At 39.0% G+C, this 15497-nt stretch overlaps 1 protein-coding gene across 1 annotated transcript; it reads left to right on the top strand.

The window, feature by feature from the left end:
* Positions 1-578: 578 nt before the first annotated feature.
* On the top strand, positions 579-14272 carry GARIN2 (golgi associated RAB2 interactor family member 2). The gene is made up of 5 exons (XM_010962377.3): positions 579-734; positions 3246-3445; positions 4154-4688; positions 7249-7496; positions 13772-14272. The coding sequence occupies exons 1-5, from the start codon at positions 579-581 to the stop codon at positions 13881-13883; spliced, it is 1251 nt and encodes a 416-aa protein (XP_010960679.2). The 3' UTR covers positions 13884-14272.
* The last annotated feature ends 1225 nt before the right edge of the window (positions 14273-15497 follow it).

The following is a 15497-nucleotide window of genomic DNA, read 5'->3' as shown; positions in this document are numbered from 1 at the left end:
CTGTTGAAGGGTCCCTGGAGAGAGAGCCAGAGTGAGGGCAGCTGTCAGTGATTAGATAGATATCCATGTTCACTAAGCCTCCGTCACGGGTGAATGGTCAGGAAGAGATGGTCTCAGGTTATATGGTTTTGATACCCTACTTACAAAAAAGGACTTGAGAAACCTGCATGATAGGAAGGATAGTGTATGATTAATTAGGAAGATGGAAGATAATGGTTTGGGGGAAGGGGGGCACATGTGGTTAGAGGCCAGCCCTACACCAAAGGCAATTGTAATCACATGGATCTGATACACAGTCTTCGTAGCCCTTATCATCCAACATCTCTCTTTTTTTTTTTAAACTTGCTTGCTGTTTCCCCAGAGAGTATATCCAGCATGAAGCCAGGCATCTTACCAGTCTTGTTCAGATGGGTCTCCCGTGCCCAGTGCAGTGCCCGGCACATCATAGATGTTGATTAAACGTGTTGAATTAATGACTAAGGGAGGCAACTTAATTATTATATTAAATTTGCTGTTTCTGTTCATTGTATTTCTGTTTGCTCAACTTCCTGCGGTCCTGCGGTTTATACGTAAGCACGATGAATAAGAATAACAGAAAGTCTACTGTGAGGAGGGACGAGCAGGACCTCCGCGTCCCAGACTCCCAGGATGCTGGAGAGCTTCAAAATACGCTGGATGGAGGAGAGTATGCCCCTTTTGTATCACCGCCCCTGTTAGAGAGCAATTTTATCCAAGTAAGTAAGAGTTGAGCCCTGAGTTAAGTTCCAATAACATCAGTAATTAATTTTCTCAAAGACAATGGAAAAGGTTGGAAGAACTGACTTAATGTGGCAAGGGAGTATGTGATACAGTTAAAGGGAGCAGTTTTGGAACTCCAAACAGCCTGAAATAATTACAATCTTAAAGGAAAATTCATTTAAAATTTTCCCAACAAACTCTTACCTAGGAATTCTGTCCCATCTCTACTGTAATTGTCATTCTGTCATAATCCCCCCAAAATTATACAAAGAGATGATCATCATTTTTAGAATATCTTGCCACAGGAAGGCATTCATATAACCCCTTTCTTAGTCTTAGGAGACATTTTAAAGACTAACATCTATGGCATAACTGGAGATTAAAATGCATTTTGTTTCTTAGTTCTGAAGGTAAAATAAAATTGTCAAACTGTGTCAGGGAGAAGTTTCCTTCTCCTAAAAACGTACCTAGATTATGAATGAAACTACACTTCAGTGCATTTGGGAGCAGTTCTAACTTTCCTCTAAACAATCAACATGAAAATATTCAGACAAAGAAATGGGGAAATGAGTTAGGTGGTGTGGTCCATACCCTTAAACGTCATGGAAACGTCATAACCAGGTCTAACACGAAACACACCCATTCAAGCAGCTCCTCAGCTGACTCTACAAAGGGGTGACAGGAACAACAAAGGACACTGCATCTCCCACACACTTGTCCTCTGCACTGACACCTGCGTACTAGGGAGAACTCCCACCTCCAGAACACCATAGGAAGGGGGTGACACCTCAAAGAACACTAACATTTCCATCAGGCCCCAGAAGGCATGTGGTAAGTCATGATTTGATGTACTTCACTTTACCTTCTGTGTGCTCCTTTCCTACAGATAATCTTTTAATTTTATTTTCCACACTTCTTCTGCACCTTTTTCAAATAACCATTTGCAAGCTCTAGCGAACACTGGGGGAGGCAGTCAGCATTCTATAAACCAGACATGGCCCCATGTCATAACTGGGTAAGTTATTCCCTTCAACACACACAACCTCGTGTACTTCTTTGGCAGCAGGTTACCAAGGTTCCTGGCTCAAGTGTAAGCAAAAAAGAACAACAATTATTTCAAGCAGAGCGAAAGAGCCACAGGACATCAGCTCACTCACGGGGAGTCATCAGGGAACCCAGGTCTCTCTTTTTGCTCTGTCATCCTGAAATTAGCTTCCTTCAGGACATCATATGCAAACAGACAGGATAGCTGCCAGCAACGTAAGGGATGTGTTTCATCCTTGCGACACTTTGTGAGGGCTGAGAGCGCCCAGGAGGCCCCCACTAGTGTCCCCTTGGCCAGGCCTGTGCCACTTGCCCCTGCGGGAAGCAATCGCTGGCCAGGGGATGAGACCGCCACGACCAGTTTAGGTGGATCAGAATTTAGCCCCTCACCTGGGGCACCATCCCTGAGGGGTGGATACTGCACAAAACCAGAATTCTGTTCATCAGGAAGAGGGGCATGACTTTGGGTAGGTAATCAACAGTGTGGGCTACAACCTCTTTCTAAATACATTTGCTTTTAAGTATAACCTATTTTTTTGAAGCAGTTAATGTACAGCTGAGAAACCAAGTGTTGCTCCTTTCTGGCTTCCTTCACATCCCTGTCTACTCACTTTCCAGCCCCTCCTCCTCTTCAAGCTAACCAAAATTCTCCTGGCCAAAATTCTTGGACTTTGGGGGTTTGCACATAGTGTTCTTTGACTGGAAATCTCTCCTGTCCACCCAGCCGATTTATGTCCCACATTGTTTGGGTCTCAGCTAGAGAGAGGGGAGACTTTTCTGACCCTATACCCAGGGTTTGCTAGAGCTAGCCAGTTGGTAAGTGTTCAAGAAGTTTGCGAGCCAGTTGTTAAACACAGCCATGATTAAGAATTAATATGTATAAGCTTGCAAATAAATTATATGTAAAACAAAGGCAACAAATACTCAAAACTCATCACTCCTATTATTTTACTACATTTTACTGTTATCTTGAGATTATGGATACGGGAGTTTGGCAAAGGTCCATGAAGACTTCTCTGAGACCCAATTGGCTATATGGACTTAAAATTGAGTGTATCGTTGTCTGTAAATTGTGTGCTTCTCATCTTATATATTAGCGAAATTTATAATAAACTTACACATATCTTCCAAGAGACAGAAGTAACACATTTACCAGCACACCATTGCCTACATCCCCTTCTAACTCGAATTTTCTGTGATGTGTCTTTTATCACAGCACCCTCCGCTTGTACTCGGTAACACTTCTTACAATAACATTTAGCAACATGCTTATTTAATGTCTGCCTTCCCTGGCGGACCCCACCAGTCAGGGACTGTGTCTGTTCACTGGTACCTCCAAGATTTCTCATAAACAAATGCCTCACAGTTCCCTTCTTCTTTATTTCCCGCACTGCTCGGGTAAGCAAGGTTGTCAGGGCCATGCACTTTATCAGAAAACTCCTCTTTCCTGTTCTCTGCCCTAGGTCAACAGGAGAGGTGAATCCATTTACCTTCATAACCGAGCCAACTGGGTGGCCGTAGGCATCTGCTCTTCCAGTCCCACCCACAAGACCCCCAACGTGATGCTGCTGGCACATCTGACACCCGCTGCACAGAAAGATTCAGAACCCCTGTTTAAAAGTCTCCTGACATCTCCTAATCCAGAGAAACTGGTGCTCACCAGGTGAGTTACACAGGGGAGAGGCCAAAGACCTCTCAGAAAATATGCTTTGCCCCTGAGGAGCTGAGAATAGAAACACAGAGGGCAAGTGCTCCACGGGAGCATCTCCCTTGCACTCCCTGCTGCTGATGAGAGTCACAGCCTCAGAGTCTGAGAGCGTAGTTGATAACAACCAGATGGGCAAACAGTCCATTCACTTTTCAAAAAGTAAACCTACGTAACAAGAACTGAAGGTTGGTAATAAAATGCCTCTAGAACATGCCCCCTTACCCCACCACCCCCAACCTCCATCAGAATTAGCTCAGCTCTTATCTCAAGCCACCAACTTGTTGAATGACCCAGAGTAAATCACTAACTTCTCTGTCTCAACTTTGCAAGATTAACTAAATGGGATGACTTCTCCGAAATAAAAGTAAATAGTTGATACTCTGTTATTTTAGTTCCTCGGTGTCTTAGGAGTGTGATTCGGGTGAGATGGCCTTCAGGAGCCTGATTACACGTGCTAAAAATCAAAGTTTTGAGCCTCAAAAGCTAAGGACCAGACCATGGTGGCCACAAGAAGGCACTGCCCCATCCCGTGCCTGCCCCTCCCTAGGCATGTCTGGAAGACACACCTGTTGCCTGAGTCACACTCCTAAAACTGCTTTAAAAGGAAAGGCCTGGTGGTAGTTTCCAACCAGGCCTCCAGATGACCTTTGCATTTGCCTGCAGGTTTCTCCCACTGCAGTTTGTGACTCTTTCTGTGCACGATGCTGAGAACATGCGCATCAAAGTAAAGCTGGTGAGTGGCCGAGCCTACTACCTGCAGCTCTGCGCCCCTGCCTGCAAACAGGACACCTTATTTTGTCAGTGGGTGGAACTCATCTCCCTCCTGAATGAGGAGAAAGCCAAAGTTTCCAAAGTGTCAGAAGTCTCCAGCCTGTCGGAAATCACAAACAGCACGGACGTCGCAGGCTCAGTGGACATCGTGGGCATTGCGGCCTTCACAGCCCTGCAGACCCAGCACCTGCACCCAGGCTCAGACCCTGGATGTGCCGCAGAAAGCATCGACTTCTCAGAATTCACAGACATCACCGATGTCACTGACGTCACAGATATTCCAGAAAATGAGGTCACAGAGGCCCCAGATATAAGAATTGTAACCGAAGTCACAGAAGTCACAGACCTCTGTGATGTCACAGTGGGCTCAGGGGTCACGGTGGTGTTTGAAAATGATGACATACTCAGGGCCAAGCGGGAGGAAAAGGTGTGTGGCATGGGGGACTTCCATTCTCTAATAATCAAGAACACGTGTGGTAGCCAGATCCCTCTTCTTGGCTAGCTACCTGACATCCATGACTGCAATGCTATGGCACTCACTCTGAGTAACCTAATTTTAATAATGAGATCTGCTCCCTGAATCCTAGTGTCAAGGAGTTGTAAGATGTCTCCTGAAATAGGCACTGACCATCCTGGCCATCAGACTTAACCCGTATCAGAAAGCTATGGTGGGATGGGAAGAACTTTGGGATCAGAGTCAGAAGCCCTGGGTTGGAATCTTGCCCTGCTGCATATTAGTTTGGCCAAGTCACTGAACCTACAGGAGCCTCAGTTTCCTCATCTTTAAAACGAGGATACTGATATCACATAAGGTCTATTTTAAGGTTTAAATGTATAGAAAAGTATTAAGTACACTGAAGGACAGGGTGAAATTTCAATAAGTACAAGTGAGGGTGGAGATAGGAAAATGAAATACCAAAAGAAGTGAGCAGCTTTAGAAAGGGCCAGAAAGTGGAAAAACCCAGAACCACATCCAAGAATAGTTCAGTTTGGCTGGAGCGTAGTATGTGTGGAAAATATTAGCATATAGGATTGGAAAGCTGCTTGCAAACCTTGAATGCCAAAATAAGAAGTGTAGACTCAGTCTTTGGGCAAACCTTAGCCACAAAAGCTCTCTGTGTAAGGGAGTGAAGGAGCTGTGTTTTTAAAAGATTAATCTGATGGCAGGACAGAGTGAGGTAGATCAGTGTGTAGACTGCTGCAGAGAAAACTCCATGGGGCCCACGACAGAAAAATGGCAGAAGGCAAAGATGACCATTTCATAGAAGAAGAAACCACTAACTGATAAACTTAGTGGAAAAGTTTAACCTCACTAGTAATCATAGCAATGCAAAGTTAGAAAAAATTTCACCTATAAAACTGTCCATTGAAAGAGTAAAAACAGTATTAGTGACAGTGTGGTCACCTTGGAATTCTTATAAATCCACGGGAGAGTGAGAATTGGAACAAACTTTCTGGGAATTATTGTGAGTCAAGAACCTAGAAATGTTGACACCCTTTGACTCAGTGATTCCACTTTTCGGAATCTTTCTTAAGGAATTAATCATCCGTCGGAATGAGGCTTTAGTTGCAAGGATGTTAATCATGCCACATCTATACTATGTTTATAAAAATGAAATAATGAAAATGTGAAGCCAGCTAAGCATCCACCACAGGAGAATGGCTAAATGAATTCAGATCAGAAGGGCAGGTTCATGTTTATCTCGCTCAGAAGCGACTGTACTGACTGGCAAGATCATAGGCACTCTGTAAAAATTTGTTCAACAAATGACCAGTCTGTAGCTATTAAAGCTGTTGAAGAACCTCCCTTGGAAAAAATGTTTATGATATCAAGCTGAGTGAAAAATGAAGAATTTGATCCTTATTACTTACAAATGCACTTATACAGACAGACAACAGGAAAGGAAAAAGTCATTGTTAACAGTATTTTATTTCTAGATTGTAGGCTTATGAGCCATTCATATTTCTTTACATATTTCTGAGTTTCCTACAATAAAAATAATTTTTAATTAGGAAAAAATTCAAGGAGCTTTACACAAGTTTTAATGACATGAGGAAAATTATTATAAAGTCGTTAAGTGAAAAATGTGGGATGCAGAACTGCAATGTGATCACAAAGCAGCCACATTCAAAAGAAATAAGTGGACAAAGAAGACCAGAATGAAATGTGCCATAGTAGTTATTTCTGGTCCGTGGCATCAAGCGAGCAATAATTCTCTCCCTTTCACTTTACGCCATTTACGATTTTCTAAATATTCTATGATAAATATATATTACTTTCATTGTCAGAAAAAAAGTTTTATCTTTAAAGAAGATTGTTGCATTATTTTCAAGGAAAGGTAGCAGAGGTGATGGACTAGGTAGGGGCAAAGGGAGGAAGTCGGTGCAGACATGAGGGTGACAGGAGACACTGGAGAGGCAGTCTTTAAGACCAGCTGACCTGTTGCTCTGAAGCCCAAGAGTTAGAGGAAGGCAGGGAGCAGCCGGGAGAGGTGATGCATTGACAGAAACCAGGATATTAGGAGAACAGGAGAGATTTTAGGATGTTTTCAGGTATAGGTTCCAAGTCTTTTGGAAAATAAAGTCTTCAGTATTATTGTGAACCTCCAATTCCTGTCACCTGTTAGATGCTCTTAAGAGCAACCTCAGATTGGGGAGTAGGCAGCCAGGCATGTCTAGAAAACCTTCCTTTCCCTGCCAGCGCAGGAAGAGGCAGTGCTGTAATCAAGTGCTCATTTTCTGATGTGAGGTGACATGGGTGTATCTGACCATGCGAGCTGTTGAACATGCTGGGTCAGGCCAGCCTCCAAAGCCCCCCTGGCCTCTTCTCAGGGGCCTCGCAACACTCAGCCCCATCCCCTGCTCATTGCGCCTGAGCACTCCAGGGCTGCCAGTAAATATGAATGAATGATTACTGCTTCAGAAATAACCTGGTTCTGTAGGATGCGCTTCTGTTATTGATTTGCTGCTGCTTGTTATTTTCAAAGGAAAAAATGGAAAACCTTCTGAAGCCTGGGTGTCTACGAGATACAAGAAGTAAGAGTGAGTTTAGAGAATACTCAAAACATGTTACCATCTCAAACCTAACGCTGACTTTAGAAGGTGATAGATCTTTTCAAGCTACCTTGACTCCAGAAGAAAGTGAGACAAATAAACCCAAAGAGCTGAGTGATAAACTCTCTGAAATAAGGACAACAGACTCTAAAAACACGGCTCTCAAGGCTGAAGAATCCAGGTATGTGAGGCCAGGATTTGATAAGTGATGCTAAGATGTAACGTATATCAATAAGTACATGACTTAAATCCCTGCAACTCAGGGATTTGTTGCTAAAGATTCTCAGACATACAATGTAATTAAATGACGACATAGTCAACTCAATTGTCCACGTGTAGTTCAACCTTGTCTAATTTTTATTTTCATGCCAACTTCTCACACCATTCAGTTGGCATTCTGGGCTATCTGCCAGGTGTCGATGGCGTGTGCTAAAGGAAACAGAATAGAACCACAGTGTCCACATTTTGGAGTTAAGGGCATTGATCTCTAGAGTGATTGTGGGTACTTTTATCTTTACCCTTCTCTGGATTTTCTTCTCTATATATCCCTTACACTTTTCTACACTTTCAATGAATAACTTAATCTGAAAAACTATTTTTTATGATTTTAATACTCAATTGCAAGATGAACGTAAGAGAGCACCGTGGTATTATAAAGATAAAAGTTAATCTGATCATTCCAGAGTGACAGCTAACAAGAAAGCAGAAAAATTGTTGTATTCTGTAAATGCTGTATGAACAAGAATGAAAACAAGGAATGTAAGGAATTATCTCTAAGTTATTTTTAAATATAAAAAAGGAACAGGGGAAAACAGGGAAATAAACCTACGAAAAGAAATAAACTAGAAAAATTTTAAACAATTGGAAGTGCTAAACAATGTTTGGTTGACTCTTCAAAAATGAAAAAACAGGCAAACCATTGTACACCTTTTTTTTTAAGGATAAAATTGAAAACTTAAAAGATGTTACATCAACTAGTAGGAAGAATAGTGAAGTATTACTGAGAAAGATTACATAGAACTTTGCTTTAATAACTTGGAAATCCTAAATTAAATAAATGACTTTAACAAAAATGCAGAGGCAGAACTGGCAGAATCAGAACTTGAAAACAGAAAACTTATCAAAGAGCTCCCTTAAAAAAAAGGACACAGTTGTGACTTACTGGACAGTTTTTCAGATACTACAAGAATGGTCTCTTAGATGTTTATAGTGTTTTTTTTTTTAAATATAGAAAAATTATGTTTTGTTTTCTTAATTTTAATGAAGCAAATAATTTGGATTATAAAGCTGACAAAGACAACACAAGAAAGAAAATTCTAGATTAATCCTACTTGTGGCAATAAATGCTAGCTTCATAAAATCTTAGCAAACAAAATGTAGCCAGCTTCATATAAAATTGAGGAAACTGTTGACATAAATCATTAACTATGGTAAAGTACAATATCATACTTCAAATACATTTAAGAGATTTTGACGTTTGTATAAAGATCCACATAATATAGAAGAGTTTTCCTTTAGCTCAATAAAGAATATTTACCCCAAACAAGAGCCAACGTTATTTTTAATGAAGAATTTCTAGAACTGTTCCACTTAAAACTTAGAACAAATTAAGGATGTCCCCACTAACATTTCTATGTAACAGAATTTCAGAAGTTCTAGCAACTGCAATAGGACAAAGAAATATGAAGAATAAATATGAGATTTTAAAGGGATTTGTAAATGGAAATTCATGTTTAGAAAATTTGAGGATCATCAAAAATATTAGTCTGTAAACAAGTTTAGGAAAGTCACAGATTATAGGATAAACTCACAAAAAAATAATTTTTTCATGAAATGCATTGAAAAAATAAAAGATATTTTTCAAAAGTAACAATAAAAATAAAATATTTAGTCCGAGTGATGAGATCTACATACATGAAATTATAAAACATTTCTGGAAGAAACAAAAGAACTTGAATAATGAAAAATAGGCTCTCTTTCGGGCTGATAGATTTAAGACAGCAAAGATGACGAAGTCTCCTAAATTGATCTATAGGTTTAATACAATACCAATTATCGCAGGATATCTCATAGAAATTGTAAAAGTATAAAATATGGAGAAGATAGGAGTAACAATCTCAAGGAAATTACTGGGGACAGAAAAATGTCTGGACGGACTTGGTCCTATATAAATCTTAATCCGTGTTAAATTACATGGCCATCAGAAACACTCATGCAAAGTTTAGAATACAGAAATATAGAAAAATAGATTCAAACTGATAAGAGTTCAAAAGAAGCATGAAAAAAGCAAAATTCTAGAAAATGTTAATCAAAGATTAACACTGTACCACAAAAAGTTTTCAGGTGGGAAAAGAATATTTTCAAACTAAAACTAAAATAAGAGGGAATGGTAGCATTGCCTCAGTTGCAGGGGAAAGATGATTTCTTGTCCACTAAAGCATCAGAAGAAATTTTCAATGTCAAAGTTTGATCCATTTATTCAATAGCATTTACTAAGCACCTTCTATGTGCTAGGGATGGGGCATAGAGCAGTGAAAATAAGTCATGGAGTGTTTCATTCTAGTGGAGAGTATAGATAATGAGCAAATAAAGCGTATTATGCCAGCTGGAATGTGCTGTGAGAAAACAAAATAAAGTAACAATGATTTGAGGAGGGGGGAGGGGTATTTTATACATGTGGTCAGAGTCTGCTTCTCTGAGGAAGGGCAGAGATCTGCAGGAAGGGTGGAGCTCTGAGGGAACAGAGTTCCAAGCTGACTGACTACATAAGAATTATAAATGGGACATATTAGGTGTTCAGTAAATAATCATTATTGTCATTATTAATTTACTTCCAATAGTGTAGATAAAACAAATTTGGCTGTTCTGCCAAACAAAAAAACCAAACCAAAACAAAACCATCTTAATTGACTGAGGGTTAAGGACTCAAAACTGGCTTTCTTTTTAATCTTCTTTCCTAGCTAAGCGGGGGTCAAGGGAAGCAAAGGAATATGGGGTGATCCTTAGGGAATTCACAAACTTGGAAGTCAGAATACTGTTTGCTTTTAGCTCCTGAGCAGCCACATTTCTTGCAATTCTAGAGCCTCTAGATCCAAGTGCCAATACATTCAGGGTGTTGGTGGATCTTGACTATGATTTCGATACTTCTGGTTGTCTGCTCCAGCAAAGCATCGTGTAATATCTAGTGGTTCTTAATGTGTGGCTGGTTGGCAGCATCACCTGGGAGCTTAATGATGTAAATTCTCAAGCCCACTCCTCCCTGCTGAATCATAAATGCTGGGATGGGCTCAGTATTTTGTGTTGTAATTAACCTCCAAGTGGTTCTAATCTACAATCAGGGTTGAGAGCTGTTGCCTTATGAGAAGCCAGTCTTAGGTACAAAGTAGGGCTGAGCACGGATTCCTCTCTCATGAGGGTTTCTCCTGGGGCCCCAGAGCCAAAATAAAGATTCCCCTTTATAGCCATAGGAAGAACTGTCAGCTCAAACTTCAAGGGAGCCTTCTTCAGGAATTTTTCCTATATGACCAGGATCTCTGAAACTTGGATTCAAAAAAGAAAAAAAATTTTTTTAATGTGTTAATGTTCAAGAAATTTCCCTGCTTCAGATTGAGGGAGGAGAAGTAGCTGAAATAGGGAAATTTCCCCCAGAAAACTGAGATATTATTTCTTGATGGTAAACACTGAGTTCTTTCAGTGTTACTAAACAATGACCAGGAGGACTACTGGAAATCTTATGTGTTAGAGGAGAAAGAAGGAAGAGAGATTTTAAAAAGCAACCATCAGTCAGAAGTAGTGAAAGACAGGAATGTAACAGGTGAAGGTATAGAAGCAGGTGCCACTCAGCAGAAAATGTTCCTCTCATTATGCATGAGTATGACTTTCATAGAAAAGCATAAGAATTCTAAAAAACTAGATGAGATAAAAATGAATCCCTCCAATCTAGCAATTTTTACTAAATAATAATTGATCATGAATGGTCATTCTGACATCTTCCTTCTGCTTTATTTCATTCATTATGTCTCAGGTTCTATGTCCTGCCCTAGTCTAAGGCTTTAGAAGCACACAATTCAAAATCTAACAAGGTTAATTGTTTAAATCATGTCAACTTCTTTCCCTGCCCTTTTGCACATAGTAGATGCCCTGAAGCGTTGGATTAGCTTTTATGCCTTTAAAAAAAATTTTTAAAAATAATTAATAAACTTTACTGTATTAAGTACAGTTTTAGATTTACAGAATACTTGAGCAGATAGTATGCAGAGCCCCATACAACCACCCCACTGCCACCTCCTCACTGTCCCCCAACCTCCAATTTCCCCTATTATTAACACTTTGCATTAGTGTGGTACATTTGTTGCAATTAAACAATATTGATACATTATTATTAACTATAGTCCCTAGTTTAAGTTTCACTGTGTTGTGCAATTCTGGGGGTTTTGACACATGCATACTGACAAGTATCCACCATTACATACAGAAGAGTCTCACTACCCTAAAAACCCTCTGAGCGTTAAATTAGCTAACAGCTTTTAAAAATTGTAAGGATAACTTAAATTTTTAGGATGAAAAATGATCTGCAGATGCAATGTTTTGTTAGTCTAATTATTATGATTGCTATTAGAAATGATGAGAAGAGGAATGCCCATATAAATAGAAGACATCAGAATTTCACAGATAAAAATGATCTTGAAGGTTAGCAAATCCCAAACTTTTCAAGGTCCTGCCCTTTAGTCTCTCAGCTTCCTGTGTCATTTATCTGCTGACTCTACTGGGGAGAAGGAAAGATACAGATTTAAAAAAAAAAAACAATGTAAAAAATAAATTTTGGTTCTAAGTAATCCCCTTAAGTCCAAGCAGAGATTATTTTTTATTGCCTATTTACATCAGGAACATAATTACTAGCTACAGCCTAATTTGAGAATGTTCATTATAATGAAAGATGTAATAATATGTAAGAAAAGAATGGAATTCAGTGATATTTTATTCCTGGGACATTTGTAGGATTAAGTCAGGACACTGTGAGAGTGATAAATAAATTCTGGTATGTATTTTTCTTCTCCAAGACTACAGATTTCAGTGACACTTCCTAATTGCATATTTTGGAAAAATGAAAAAAAATTAAACAATAACCTTGTTGAATATTTTGCCCTTAGATTCATTGGTATTTAAAATGTAGATTGAGCAATTTAAATCTAGATGAGTGGAAGACCATGGAGACCTCTATAATGTCATTAGGTCCTCTAGAAGTGAAGGATTTATTTTATAAAGCATTTATATTCCTTCTCGTACCTTAACAATAGTGCTACTGTGATTCTTCCCTTTACTTTAAAGAGGATCATGACAGGCTTTATTTTAATTTGCACCTACTTTTAAAAATACACTTACTTGATATTTCTCAGTTTCTTGAAAACTTTTATTATTAAGCTCAACCTTATCTAAATCACCAGACATATCTCGTAAAGGCTACGTGAGTACTTATCTGCAAACACCTCAGAAAATTACTAATTTAACATTTACTTTGGAAAGATCCATTGTAAACCTTAAACTGTATAGATTTACCAGACCCCTTAAAATGGATCAGAATTATGTCCTTATCTGGGAAGATATTACCTAAGGGTAATTATTCTTCCCAAACGCTTTTACTCAAACAGCGATACTTCCAAAATAGTTATTGAAAATGTAGCCAAGATTAAAGATTTAGTGAAAATTAAGTAACGTAAATTTATATTTTAGCATGCCAATGAGGTTAAGAAAATAAGCATTTTAATTATTATTAATTTTTTAAAACCAGGAATACAGAAAACAAACTTCTTTATCCAAAGGCATTTCTGACAGTGAAATAGTCTGAAAAATTGATAGCCTGTCTCCTATTTTATCCACTAAACCATAAGAAATGTAGTCACCTGGGCAGATATTTGGGTATGTTATTCACCTGCAAGATTCCACGGCTCTGTTGCATCAGGACCACAGAGATAGCGGAGATGGGTGGCTTCTCACCCGAGGCACCCATCCATTTCCAGAATGTACCCTACACCTCTGTGCGAGCCTGTATCCCCAACACAGCTGCCTGTGTTTATGCAAGCCCCTGAGCAGCAGCAGTTAGCGTCTTTCAGTCTCAACCTCGACTGAGTTTTCAGGGGCAGGAAAGGCAGCAGGACAGGGATGCCCACAGCCTCACCCAGTGAGAAGTGACAGTTACAATAAAAATAGATTCTATGTAATTACATATAACTCAGTTTTATGGCTCTTACATATTAGATATCTTGCATGTTATAAATATTTAGGTAATTTTATTCTAAAATGTATTATAATGAATACTAATCTAGGCTTGCTAATTATGTTTTATTACTTCCTACAAAGTATTTAGAGAATGACCAGTTATCTCATACCTAGTAATTCTTTTCTAAATATTTGTGGTTATACTGGCAAAACTTTGAAATGTGTTGTTTATTTTTACAGGAGCAGGAGAACTGATTCTGACATTTCAGGTATGGAACAAATTCCACTACATTTCTTTGTGAGCCCTGGTATCCAGCAGTCACCTCTGGGACTCTCAAATACTCTGTTCTAGGAATCCAGCTAGATTCAAAGCAATCCAGCTAGAGTGCTGTGATACATTCCCTTTCCTGCCTTTGCTCCGTTCCGAGAGCCCTCCCCTGCAGAAACTTCCTCAAAGCCTCTCCTCATGCTGTCTTTCAAGTGGTAGGCATCACCTTGCTTTGCTGATAGAGTCCGGTTCCCTGGTTCCCTGAATCTAATTCCCTGGGCGTGAACCACTCCCAAGCCAGCTCTGCAGGCAGAACTTGAACATGACAGGGCCTCTTAACTCTGCTGATTTGGAAGGGAAGTGGTCCACAACTCAAGTTCTTGGTAAATCTAGAATCACCTAGCCCCTTTTTCTTCCTGTTTATGTTTTTGGCCTCTGCTTTGCTGTCAGGTGATACCATTTAATGTTTTTTCCAGCAGTTTTTCCTTTACATATTCCCTGTCTCAGGATCGTTAACTTGTAACAAGTGTTTGAAGTGGGGGTTGTCAAATAGGCACCTGCGGAGATCTCTCCCCTTGCTTGCTGCTAACAGCAATTCTAAGTTACTGTCTAACCTCTGGTGGGTGGAACAGTCCTCAGCTCCAGTCATGCACATAAAAGAACACCATGCAAGGAACACAAAAGCACATTTCACTGAACTTAAATGGAGAGGAAAAAATACCAAAAAGACTTGAAGGCATTTTTAGTCACATTTGCATCAGTCCTACAAAACAAAACAAAACAAAAAACAAAAAAACAAAAAACACACACACACAAATAATTGCAAGGGAGGGCAAAATGGGTAAAGGGAATCAACTGCATGATGACAGATGGAAAATAAATTTTTGATGGGGGGGAGCACATTGTAGGATATACAGAAGTAAAATACACATGAAATTTATATAATGTCATAAATCAATTAAAAATTTTAAAAAGCAAATGATTATAGGAAAGGTATTATATAAGTGGGATTTGTCTTTGGGCCTTTCTGCTGGGCTTTAGTGTCCAAAAGTACCAGATGAACTTCACTATAATGTGGTTTTACATATATTCCAATCTATAGTATTGAACCTGAGAACAGCATAGGAAAATACTATGGTAACTTAAAAGAAAAATGCAAAATCTCCTTTGTAGTATATAGACTTTTCATCTACCAATTTCTATCCCAAATTTTATTTCAAAAGAAATCAAATCTGTAAAATTTCCAGAAATATCCAATAGAGGCAAATATTTTCCTTATTCTCTAAAGACAAGGATAAATCTAGCAACGGCCTTAGCAGTAATATATACTTAGTACATTAGCATATAATTAGCACATTCTACGTACATTCTGAAGCATTCCTTATTTAAGCCATGGAAATTTAAAATTAATGTAGGACATTGATACTTTTATCTTTATCCTATATGTGACTGATTCTTTCACCTGTCTTCTGGCCCAAACTCAGTTTTGTTCAACTGAACAAGCATTCAGTGCCTAGCTATTATATATAAGGCACTGTGACAGGCTCTGGGAAAGATTAAAAATAAGTAACAGGACATAGTACCTGGCCTTAAGACATAAGCACAAATAACATAAATTGAATTGTTATAATGCACTTTAAAAGAAAAGTGGAGAACCTAGTTTTAGCTCAAGAGAAAAAAACATGAAAGATCCTATGA

The sequence above is a fragment of the Camelus bactrianus genome, chromosome 6, assembly GCF_048773025.1.
Source record: "Camelus bactrianus isolate YW-2024 breed Bactrian camel chromosome 6, ASM4877302v1, whole genome shotgun sequence".
NCBI lineage: Eukaryota > Metazoa > Chordata > Mammalia > Artiodactyla > Camelidae > Camelus > Camelus bactrianus.
This window is presented reverse-complemented; position numbering and strand designations above follow the sequence as displayed.